Genomic DNA, 12,679 nt, shown 5'->3' with positions numbered 1-12,679 from the left:
TTGTTATGAAAAATATAATAAAAAAGCTGCCTTATATTCTAGTTTTGACTCATAGGTGTATTGTGTGTATATTTTTATTCGTAATGGACATCAATACCGAAACTAAATATGTCGTGAAATTCGTATTTCCTTAACTAATAAAAATCACAAAGATTATTGTGAACTAGTCAACTAGCTATTACTACTACTAGAACAGCTTTAACTTCAGATAAATGTTTGAAGAAGTTAAGTAACTTTGTGAAATATTTATCTGAAGTGTAGTTTAGTCTACACAATACTTAGGTTCCTATTCTGCACAGCACAAAGCACCCACAGCTATTACGCATCACGGTGTGCGAAAAATATCAAATTTGTTGATCAATTCGAAAATTAAACGGCAGATAATGGCTGTACGCGCAGATCCCATTGCCTGTCCACAAGATATTGAAAAAAAAAGTCATGTATGTCAAAGTCATGAGACGACCAACTAACAAAGCAAAATACCTACCCAAAAGAACACAGTTGAAAAATCGAATTAACCAGTTAATATTACCAGAAATTATTGTATTGTTCTAATATTTATTTGTTATTATAATTATTTAACTGTTAATATAATCCACAATGTCGGAGAGAAAAGTGTTAAACGTAAGTATCATAACCTTAAACATGTTTGTCAAATTACAAAAATGTACTTCAGCATTTTAATTATTTTAATATCATTGTTTCGCATTCCAGAAATACTATCCACCGGACTTCGATCCGTCCAAAATCCCTCGCATGAAACTGGCGAAAAATCGCCAATATACAGTACGTCTTATGGCTCCTTTCAACATGCGTTGTGCTACTTGTGGCGAATATATATACAAAGGGAAGAAATTTAATGCTAGGAAGGAAGATGTGGAAAATGAAGACTATCTTGGTATAAGAATTTATAGGTTTTATATAAAGGTAATTAGTTTTTATTGAATTAAAAATAAGCTAGAAATTACTTAGTTTGAATTCTTGGTAGCGAAAATTACAAGATACCTATACGTCTTTAAGACCACATAACCATGTAAAAATATCCTTTACCAATCTGTGTATGACCAAAACAAGCCAAATATATGATTTTGAGAACGTGAGTTCAATTTAAAGAGAGTATGTTTGTTCTCTCTTTAATTAAAAATGAATCTGATTTCGATGAGGTTTTTGCTGATGTATTTGGCTTAGACACACTTACGGGATATGAAGTAGTGGGCCACATCTAGTTTAGAATGTTGAATAATTTGATAAAATAATATAATACAAATTATACTGCTTGTAGGCTGATCTGTTAAATTTACACAAATATTATTCTTATAAATTGTATATATTATATAAATAAAATTGAGGTTCTTGTAGGTGATAGTCTTACAACCTGTCACTATTTGAATCTCAATTCCATCTTTAAGCCATACAGCTATGATTATTTGTATGTATGTATAATTCTGATGAACCTTATATCATCATCATCTTGTTACACAATTTTGGTTATGATTGATTGTGGCATACAAAAATATACAGTGTTTGTTATCATATTCCAAATTACAATTTATCAGTATTGTTGATAATTATTTTAGTGTACAAGATGTCTGCAGGAGATATCATTTAAGACAGATCCCAAGAACACAGACTATGAAATAGAGGCAGGGGCTACACGAAATTTTATGGCACTTAAGTTGGCTGAGGAGCAGGCGAAGCGGGAGGAAGAGGAACAGAAGGAAGAAGAGGCTAACAACCCTATGAAGTTGTTAGGTATACACATTGCCCATTTTTTATATGCTTTCATCAATCTGACATGTAAGAATCAAATCAAAATTTTGATAGTCTGTGGAAGATTAATCATTATACTTGGTAAATGGAGCAATGGCTTGCCAGTCAAAACTCCAAAAAAAAAAAAGCGAATAGCTACTGAATTACTAAACAGTAAAAAAAAGCAGTTCCTTACCTTATTTCCTAAAGAGAAATAAATATTTTTTTTTAAGAATTAAATTTGCACATTCTATTTCCATCAATAACAGTCTATATAGTAGTCTATATTTTCCTAAGAAGCTAAAAATGACTAATTGAAAAAATGTTACAATACTATTCCAATACCCTCTTCAATGAGTGATAAGAAATATCACAATAAATAAATATAGTAAGAGCTACAAACAAACCTAATCAATCTTATGAACTATATTTCCAGAATACAGAACAGAGCAGTCACGACAAGAGATAGAGCTCTTAGAAAGTCTAGAAGAATTAAAGGAGTTGAACCGTCGCCAACGCGCTGTTGACTACGAGGGAATGCTTAAACAGTACCAACCTGAGACGGCCGATGAAAGGAGAGCACGGGAGGAGAAAGAAGATGATGAGTTCATCAAGTAACAATTCCTTAGCTGTTTACACTTCACAATGATTTTATTTATAATAAACATAGACATGGATCTGTTTATGTTTTTTAGTTCTCTAATTTCTGAACCATCCAGTTTAGAATTAGCCAAAAGTTTATATTTAACTAGCTGTACCCGCGACTTCGTCCGCGTGGAATAGTTATTTTGGGCATCATTGAAGTCCTCATGGATGAATAATTTTCGCCGTTTTTTTCACATATTCCATTATTTCTTTGCTCCTTATATTTGCAGCGTGATGTTACACGGCCTAAAGCCTTTCTCGATAAATGGTCTATTCAACGCAAAAAGATTTTTTCAATTCGAAACTCTGCAGCTTTATAATATTAGTATAAATAAAAGAAAATGTGAAAAAAACGGGGAAAGTCATTCATCCTTGAGGGCTTCCGTTGCGTGCGCTGCAAATACGGTTCACAATACCAAAAATATATGTATGAAAGAATTATTCCTCTTGAAATAATCTAAAAAAAATTTTCATCACTTAATTTCAATGAACATCTTAGAAGATATAACAATTTAAAAATAACACCGATATAAAATTGTCGCGCCGCGGCGCGTGATGACGCTGCAATTACGACGCTGCAAGGAAGAGAGGCATGGCTTGCGGGGTACCTACCACGCCGCGCAGCACAGATATTTTTTATTTTCCGATATGGTTATTCTACTTTTTTATTTGTTTTGTGGATCCCAACTAATATAATAAATGCAAAAGTTTGTTTGTTTGTTGTCTCGTCACGCGTTATCTACTGAAGCAATATTCTTGAAATTTTGCGTATAGAACTTGCTTTCGGGCGGGCGGCTTCATTTCCGTAAAATTCTATGAAAAATGCCTATGTCACTTCCGAAGGTCTTATTCTATATATGCGCCAAATTTCGTGAAAATAAGTCCAGTAGCTTTTGAGTATATTCGTTACAAAAATACAAATATTTTCTCTTTGCTGATTGCAAGTCTTAATTTTGAAGTTAATTATTTTTAAATTTATCCTTTTACAGGTCAGTAAAATTTAACAAACCATCAACAAACAAAGTGGTTGCTGAAGAAATAATAGAAGAAGTTGTTGATAAAGATGAGCCACCAGCGAAATCGTCGAAAATAGAAGTAGTGCCAAAGAGTAGTGGAATAAAGAAGGTAGAAGCATGGAACAAAAGTATTGGAGTTTTATCAAAGAAATCTGCAATGGCTAATTTGGTCAGAAGTAAGAAGAAAGAGTCACCACCTGAAATAGGGAAAATTGCAGCTACCTCAAAATCAGATGCGTCCACAACAGAGAATGTAAAGCCCAGTATAGAAATTCCAAAGCCTTCTGGACTATCATTGTTGGCAGACTATTCTGGAAGTGACAGTGATTCATAGTGAGTGGTATTTATTTTGTTAATTAAGTTTAAAATAAGTAAAATAATAAAGTTAGGTATTTTATATTTTTATTCTAGAAACTTAATGAGTATTTAATGTCTCTGATTAATTTATTTTCAATGGAAATGCCTTAAACATATTTTCAATGCTATTTAGGAGTACATTATGCTATTTAACAGTTCATATGAATATTTCGACATAGTATCTTTTGCTGACTGCGCTTTTCGCTGCTGGTATAGTGATGTAAAACTTCTGTGGGGCGATTATATCGTCCGGAAATCCTGAATTGATTTAATAATACTACCACTATAATATTATAATACCTGTATATTATAACCCGGCCGTTGTTCTTCTTTGTCCTCGATTTAGTCCCAGTTGCATCCGATCCATCCCATCACCACTCTGGTGAGGAGCCTGGGATATGCCTTTGACCATGGACCCTGGATTGGGTTAGTCAGATTTTTACACAAAGCGACTCCCATCTGACCTCCGCAACTTTTGCAGGAGAACCTAACCTGTATTGGACCAATCATGGTTACATATCCAGTTGCCTGAATTTACTATACAGGTATTTAATATACAGGTTTACTCACGATAATCGGTTAAAGAACATCCGTTAGTATTCAAACTAATGTAAATACATTACTTCGAAAAAAGTCATTGATATATAGGCAAGGTGAAATTGGCAAATTGTGGTTTTGAAATGAAATTGATGCAATATTATGTAAAACAGTATTTAAGCGTATTTAAAATTTGACATTTCATTTTTTTTTTATTTTATATATCTAGATTCTAAAAATATCAAATGATTTTGTTCTTCTAAATAATTAAGAGAAAATTAATAAAATCCGATAACAGAGCTGTGACGTCATCTCTGTTACGAGGAGAAGTTAGATACGAATCGTAATCTTCTGCTGCTAGCTTCAAATCATCAACTGTAGTGCAACTTTATCTGTCAACTGTCAGGGAAAAGTAACATTCGCAAGCGTAAACATAACCTATAAATTATCGGAGGTTGCTATAGCAACGCCAGCTTGAAAATGATTGCATTCGAAGCAAAATTAAACTTGAGACATTGACATAGTCGTAGGAAAGAAAAAGCAGGGCGTAATATGAGAATTCTTGAGAGTCGTTGGTCAAATCCTAGAACGAAGAGCAGGGGTAGTAGGCAGCAGCAGATTAACGCAGCGCTGCTGGGTTGATGGTATCGGTATGGAACGCAGGTCGAGATTGGATGAGTTAGGTGTATGAGCACCAAGAGTGATGACGAGGGAAAATACCTATTTCCAGGAATAGATTTCCAAAAGTTCACCATGACAGAATCATGTAGATAGATTGACTTCATCCGAAATGGTTATGCGCGTAAATAATAATAAAATCTTTATTATTTATTATTCATATAACATTGTTAATAATAACAAGTTTTGTTCAATTATAATCCTGGTTTCCAAACTAAAAATAACTGATCTCTGGAAACCACAGGATAGCAAAACTTACCCTAACCATATTTAGTAAGTAGAATATACTGCTTAATCAGTTCAAAAACCTGATAAATTACTTTTTCTACAAGTTACACGAAATCAATAGATCAATGTAATCAATAGATTACAGCATTGCGCTCAAAATTCCACAGGTGTATCGAGATCTACATTTATTGAAAGCTAAAGGTTGATGTCGATAACAACAGAGTACCTTTTTCGTTTTATAAATAGTTGATGCGTTTTCAGTATTGGTAACAAAAACATAATAGGCCGTGAGACTTGCGACAATCGGCTTAACGGACGCGGTGGAAGCGCCGAAATTCCACGGTTCCGCGCCGATCCAGCCTTTGTCGTGCGACCACTTCCATTTATTATGGTGTCAAGTGCATTCACGCAGCGGGCCTACGCGGCGCTTTCTTGTTACCATCGCTTATCTATTTTTATACAGGTGGATTGTACTAGTTTTTATTCAGAATTTAAGGTCTGTAGCTTCGTTTGTAAATTTCCTGATAGCAAAATAAAGCTTCATCACAACGTAAGCAAATTAAGTAGGTATTACATACTTAATAAAATCAATCAATAAATATAATGAAACCGGAAAAAAATTATGTCTACATTGAGTAAGTATATTTTGCAATAAAATGATTTATTACAATGAAGAATAGTACCCGAGCATGAATTTTAGAAAAAGTCTGTCTGTTTGTTTTTTTGTTTGTACACGCTAATCTCCGAAACTACCGAACGGATTTGAATGAAACTTTATTTTGTTGAATAGATCTTATGCCTGGCCAACATTATATTGATTGAGTTTATTCGTTACAAACAAAAATACGAATCTTATTTCTCTATAAAATATAAGTACGGATTATTAAATATTTGCTGTCAACTGTATGTGCTCTGGGGCTCCGTTGCCATGAGAATTTAGGGATATGAAGTATATTTTGTTAATACAAATTATACCCTATGGACCTTATGCCAAATTTCATTTTAAAAAATTTATTTGAGTAAATTTTATAACCTTAACCTTCGTATTTCCAATAACACGCAAACGGAATTGCGGATAACAGCTAGTGTCTAATAATCTTAATAAATTAAAATTATTTTTACTCCTTTGGAGCCCAAATGGGATTCCATAATTTTTTATGTAGATTACAGTTTAGTTAAGGAGTGAAATCTGCGGTGTTAGTTTACTAATGGGATATCAAGAATAATATTGTACTTAATCAGTTTTGTTCCTTAATATGTACTTCTTTCATTTTTTACAAATCTAACATTTATTCTAAAATTATATTTTAATTCACCTTACTACACCTTAGTTTAAAAAGTTACCTTTTTTAAACTCTTCTAGAGCAGCCTATATATCTTGTCAAGCGCCTACCTGCTCTTTTTATGGAACTGAATTCAATTGATTGGAAAAATCCATTAAATGAAAATCCATTAAAAGAGTGGAGATCAGCTCCAGCGGCGATTTTTATTTAATAAATTAATTCGTCAGCATTATGCTTGATTAGATACTTATACGCAGTAAATCAGCTGTTCGTGTTTCTTACAAATGTTCACCAGGGTACAAACAAAATGATTTGGAAATACATACATATGGTCACGTCTATATCCCTTGCGGGGTAGACAGAGCCAAAAGTCTTGAAAATACTGAATGACCACGTTCAGCTATTTGGCTTAACGATAGAATTGAGATTCAACTAGTGATAGGTTGCTAGCCCATCGCCTAAAAAAGAATCCCAAGTTTGTAAGCCTATCCCTTAGTCGCATTTTACGACATCCATGGGAAAGGGATGGAGTGGTCCTATTCTTTTTTGTATTGGTGCCGGGAACCACACGGCACATTTGGAAATCATGCTGTAATTTTCATAACGTATGCCGTATTTCGACAAATTATTTATTTATTTATTAGGCAGATTAATGGCAGCTTTCCACACTTTCATGATATTATGATCGTTTTTAATTTAAAATAAAACCGATATTTTGTCAAAGCTATTACTTTTTATATGTATGTTTTTATGTATATTTTTACTCATGTTTTATATAATTAATAAAAAGCGAAACATTTTTGTGATGACACTGATTCAGTCAGCTGACGCTTTACTTGCCTAAGAAATCTCAAATAGCTTTTGTTTAAGCTCAATGAATGGCGAAAGTGTGTAACATCGTTTTCTAGTAGTCCTTTGTTATATTTTACTTTTTACCAAAAGGCTGGGACAGACTCTTCAAGAATAGTAATTGTGGTGAATAGGGCTTCCCAGCAGGACCATTGTTACATAACGTACTTACGAGGCTGCGGATGTAATTTGTGGTATAATAAGGACAGGCATAAAATATTGAGTGTAGAATTATAGGTATTTTAACGAAGCATAATTTATTTCAGTCCTCTTAAAATTTACAAATTCGTATGGCCATTACATCGAAAAGTAGGTAGGTACCCGAAGTTTTCTTCGTATTCTTTTTTATTTAGTGTCTGTACTTTTTGTATTCTCTGCCTACCCTGTCTTCTATTCTAGTCTGCCTATTCTTGCTGCCTATCTACAATCCCTTTAATTTGATATGGTGAGCCGCGCTAAACAGCGCGCGCCACGCCCTGCTAAATTAACAAATTAATATTTTTAAACGTGATTGGTGGTACCTGCGGATTCCTGCAAATCGGGTCTAAACAAAAAGCGCATAGCTCACCGTGTTCAGATAAATACGGATCGCATCCCGATTTTTTCATCAACATAAATATTGTTTTTTCAAACATGTAACGGCTTCGAGCTGGCGAGTCGTCTCGCTTCTGGGAAGTAGAGATGTCGCGGCGCCGCTGCTGCCCGGCCAATAAATAAAAGGCTGCTTGGGAAATATTATGTTACGTCTCGGGGTGTTTTTTGGGCGAGTGCGTGCAGCGGCGGTGGTCGGCCGCCTTTGCCCACTCGAGCCCGAAATGGGGCGGATTTCGCCAGCTCCATGTGAAAGCAGATAGTCGCTCGCTTAATGGCCTGTGAATGTACGCTTGCTTTGTTAATTTGGGAATTCTCGGTATCCTGTAGATTCTGGCCCATCGACAACAGGTGGTTGAAGAGTAGTTTAATGGATGAAGGAATTAAGAAACATGTCCCGTAACTGCTTGTTTTGCCAAGGTCTCAGTTCTAAGTATACCAGAGAACTTTTTGAAGGATCTTCTTCACTGACGCATTTTCTTTCTATAATTTCTCCTTTAAAATCAAGACCAAGAGTTGGCTGGAAGAGATCCTACTTAGGGATAAGCCCGCCTTTGTATTGTACTACTGTTTTATATTTGTAGTACGTTACCTTAAGTGAACAATAAAGCAATCACTTACTTATCACGATAAGCTTGCACTGTTATCAATGAAAAACAGAATCTAGCTATTTTTCTTTCTTTTTTAAAAAGAAATATATTCGAGAGAGATTTGTGTTTTCAGTTTTCCCTGAATCACCTAATCATATTGAATCCCAGACTACTTACCTAATAATGCTGATTTACTAATAATTACATCAGGATCCATGGTTCAATTAAAATAAGTTGCCACCCTCAATACAGATATACCTATATCCTACTTCAAAATGGCATTATTATAGCTTTACACTAAAACTGATTTTATTTATCTATGTACACAAAATTATATAGAGGAGCATTTATTACAGCAATTCTAATACAAAGGTGCTGCTTATTTCAAAAGAAATCTCTTCCAGTAGACCCATGAGAGGAGAGATGAATTTTGGAGCGGTATGGCGTGTGCATAAATATCGTTTAACATATTTATATTGTTATACCTATCAGAAACCACGTTCCAATCGCCCAACTATGTTATGTGGCCACTAAAATACGAGTATAGTTATTTTGTGGTGACCAAGACTCGGGCAATGTTGTTCCTAGCAGAAAGATCTACACTCATTGGGCAATTGTCGCGGCCACCGGACGTCGCTCCACTCACATGATTGATTAAAAGCCGCAAGTTATTCATCTCACCATAAATAAAGTTGTTAATAATGGAAGACGGCTCACTAGTAATTGGACCTTTAATTTTTTTCATCATACTCACACAAGCTCCGTGTCCTTGGACGCGTCCACAGACGTGTGCGCGGACCTTTGTTTGCCCGGAATGGTATCTCGTGTAATCCTCTAATCTTTCTTAATTCTTGGTTTAAGAGGAAACCGCCGGACTCCGTTCATTAAAATTTATAAATCACCTATAAAATACTTATGTAACTAAACGATGATGACATAAATTTAACTTTTGTCATTGTTGCGTTGCTGTGAGTAATCATCAGTTGTAGTAGTATAAGGTTAGCCTTTCCAATTCCTGCCCTGCAGTGCGATTTAGATTCTTTATTTACTATTATTGAGTGAATTCATACACTCATAAATAGTGGACAGCGCGCTTATAAATCATTATTATTCTTCTCATTGATTACAAATGTGCACAATCTCAGTACCACCACCAAATTTAAGGACTACATAATAAAAAACAATGTTAGATAACGTTATTATAGCTTTCACATTTTCTCCATAGAGGAAGTGCAGGATTTAGGGCAAAATAATTGTTTATTCAAGCTAGTTCATTGTACGGCCTTACGTATAAAACGGATGCTGTAGAAATCTAACTGTGTCAAATTAAAATGGTTTAAATCTCTAAATCACGTTAAGTAGATAATTATATGAGATGAAGTTTGAAATCACTTCAAAATGAAAAAAAAAAAATAACAGAAAATTTATCAGCGAACAAGTGCACCAACGGTCCCGAGAGCACACATGCACCATTCACCAAAACACGCCGCCGCCAGCCGCTGTGCGCTGCGTGCCGGTGTGTAATCACGAGAACTATGTGTGCAACTGTTTTACACGTCAATACACTTACTTTAACGCACACACAGCTGCCTCAGAAGATGTTCCATTCATAATTTTAACAACCTCTCATTATGCTCTGCAGAGAGCGAGGAGAGGAGGCCCTGAGGGACTCGCTGGTAAAAAAGCTTTTAGACCTCACAATTTGCGGCTTCTTTGTGATTAAAGTGATATCAACTTTATAACATTATCATATTCGAGTCGTATCTTTCTTTGTTTTTGTATCAAAGTGCACACTTCATAATTTTGACATAATTCAAAATGTGCGTGGATTTTTGCATTGAACTGAGGTTATTAATGAGTTATCAACCCATTACTCTCTATAAGATCTTCGTGTGTGGTTTATTCATTATCGGGCTGTCTCACGTCGGTATTACGTTGTTAATGAAAGAAATAATGGGAGCTCGAGCAGCAATTTATTTATTATAGGTAAACATACAATGTACCCTCATAATACCTGCAGTTTCGGGTTGAGAGATTCAAGCTGTATAGTGTATTATAATAAAGAATGCAGCGTTATTGAGTTATTACTATAATGGAGCCTTATTTGTTGATTTCAAAGAAGCTTTTGATAGCATGAGTTAAATTAATACATTTTCTTGTATAAGTATCTGTTTTATAAGATGATCTCCGTAAGAAGTTTTCTAAGCGCTAATATGGAAATATTAAATGAAATGCGAAACGAAGTTGTAACGATAAGTAATATAGAAGTAAATCTTCTTCATCTTTTGAAGTGGTAACTAATGAAGCCCCTTTTTGTTAATAAAATAGTATTCTGTCTTTAGATGTGGTGCAAAATTGTCAATATCTCAGAATTGTATTCACCATTACCTCGCCTGATTAGAGTAATGGAATAAATTGCTTATGATCAGTTTTCTGCAACAATTTATTTGAAACTTGAAAACTTACATAGTTGGCTTTGCGTTTGCGAAATAATTTCAAAGTGGTCTCCTTTGTGCTCCCACGATGAAACCCGTTGAATATTCAGGACGTGTGCACCATCAGGTTCAAGAACGCCTGAGAAACTGGCCATTAAAATTATGACAGGCCATCTACATTCCTGAACAACAAAGGCGACCTACGATTAAAATAACACCTCTTTCGTAGAACGTATATCCATTTTACTTCAGAAGGGTCCGTAACGTTTCCGCTGGGGTCCGATGATGCCTTTTTTCCGAGCACCGTTGAAAAAAAACTTGGCGTCCCATTAACAATAAGATCAAAACTAGCCGCGCGCCACAATGGTCTTGAGCGCCAGCCTCCGACCGCTCGACAGATACTTCCAAGAATCGCGCCCTTAAAAAATATCAAACTCATCTTGGGCGTGTGATACTTGGCGAACTCACATTCCTGCAGCAGACCCGTTGCGCCCTCGGTTGGAGTTCTTCTTGGGCGCCATGTCGACGCCTCTGCGATACCACCTCCACTCAGAGTATCGCAGTTTGCTGAAACCTAGCGTTTGACTGAGTACTAGTCCTAAGTTTATATGTAAAAAAGGTTGTTTGTTTTTTGATATGACAGCATTATAAAAACAAATACATACATAATCATAAATATCACAATATTTTTCTTCTAAGTAGAATTTGTTAGTTTACTACTTCAAACAAAATAAGCAAAATACACAAAAATTGTTTTAAAATAATACTTACTTTTCAGAAATAGTTCAAGTGTAATTTGATAGTATTGCGCCCGATAAAAATATAAACAAGTTCGACATCTGAAAATGTGCAATAATGTATTGTGTTACATCGAAACTGTCTCGCACACCATTATGCAACGCGGTTAGTGTCATTGTGTGGAATGCAAAAAGGCCGTCAACAATAATACAATCGTAATAAGATGATTTGGGACGTCCATTAGTGAATGCCACCGCGTATGCTCCCACGCTCAATTGTCCTGCGTATGTTTACTATAGGTTGATACTTCAATATCCTTCGTCGTTCTATTGATAAGGAAGAGACAGAGATCAGATAATAATTCCTTGAGGATAATATGTAACAGAATACTTTACCAGAATAGGTAAACATGATGACCACCTACATGTTCTTTTAAAGGACAAATATTAATTACTTTCACGAATGAGCGCTGTAATGTTGGAAGTTCTAAAATTCCAGATCGCTTATCCCGATGATATTCGATTTACACGGACGATCCCTACCATTGGACCACCTGCAGTTTTGACATTCATTTCATTAGTAATAAATTCCATGTAAGCATCTTCTATATTATTATCTTATTTTAATAAATATACATTAAATAACGAAATTCATGCAACATGAATATTGCAAATGTCCTGAACATACACAAATTTTTGAAATTACAACGCTGTTAGAATGGACTGTCTGGAAGAATGCATATCTAACATTATGAGTAGATAAGTCAAACGTGCTGACAAAATTCCTCTGACTACGCAAACACTTGTCTGGTCGTGGCGCGTAAAATTTATAACACAAATATAGGTATTATATGAGCCGGCTCGGGAATGTTGCATTCAACGTTTTATTTTGTTACGTGTCTCGCCTGGCTTGGCTGCGCCGGCGCTGTTACAAATAATGGAGATCAACAAATGCGCCTTTTGTACATATATTTTGTTTCTCGT

General features: G+C 35.1%; 1 protein-coding gene across 1 annotated transcript; it reads left to right on the top strand.

Annotated features, from left to right (window-relative positions):
- The first annotated feature begins 456 nt into the window (after positions 1 to 456).
- LOC106131162 (splicing factor YJU2) lies at positions 457 to 3,829 on the top strand. Its single transcript, XM_013330161.2, has 5 exons — positions 457 to 624; positions 715 to 927; positions 1,578 to 1,752; positions 2,186 to 2,363; positions 3,384 to 3,829. Exons 1-5 carry the CDS (start codon positions 601 to 603, stop codon positions 3,742 to 3,744), a joined length of 951 nt encoding a protein of 316 aa, XP_013185615.1. The 5' UTR covers positions 457 to 600; the 3' UTR covers positions 3,745 to 3,829.
- Positions 3,830 to 12,679: the final 8,850 nt, after the last annotated feature.

Source organism: Amyelois transitella, chromosome 6, assembly GCF_032362555.1.
Source record: "Amyelois transitella isolate CPQ chromosome 6, ilAmyTran1.1, whole genome shotgun sequence".
Classification (NCBI taxonomy): Eukaryota; Metazoa; Arthropoda; class Insecta; order Lepidoptera; family Pyralidae; genus Amyelois; species Amyelois transitella.
This window is presented reverse-complemented; position numbering and strand designations above follow the sequence as displayed.

Bases quoted from the DNA above. Each gene is read 5' to 3' on its own strand.
- LOC106131162 (XM_013330161.2), top strand. From the start codon at position 601: ATGTCGGAGAGAAAAGTGTTAAAC. The intron at 625-714 runs GTAAGTATCATA...TTCGCATTCCAG, and splicing joins CGGAGAGAAAAGTGTTAAAC to AAATACTATCCACCGGACTT. The intron at 1,753-2,185 runs GTATACACATTG...CTATATTTCCAG, and splicing joins CAACCCTATGAAGTTGTTAG to AATACAGAACAGAGCAGTCA.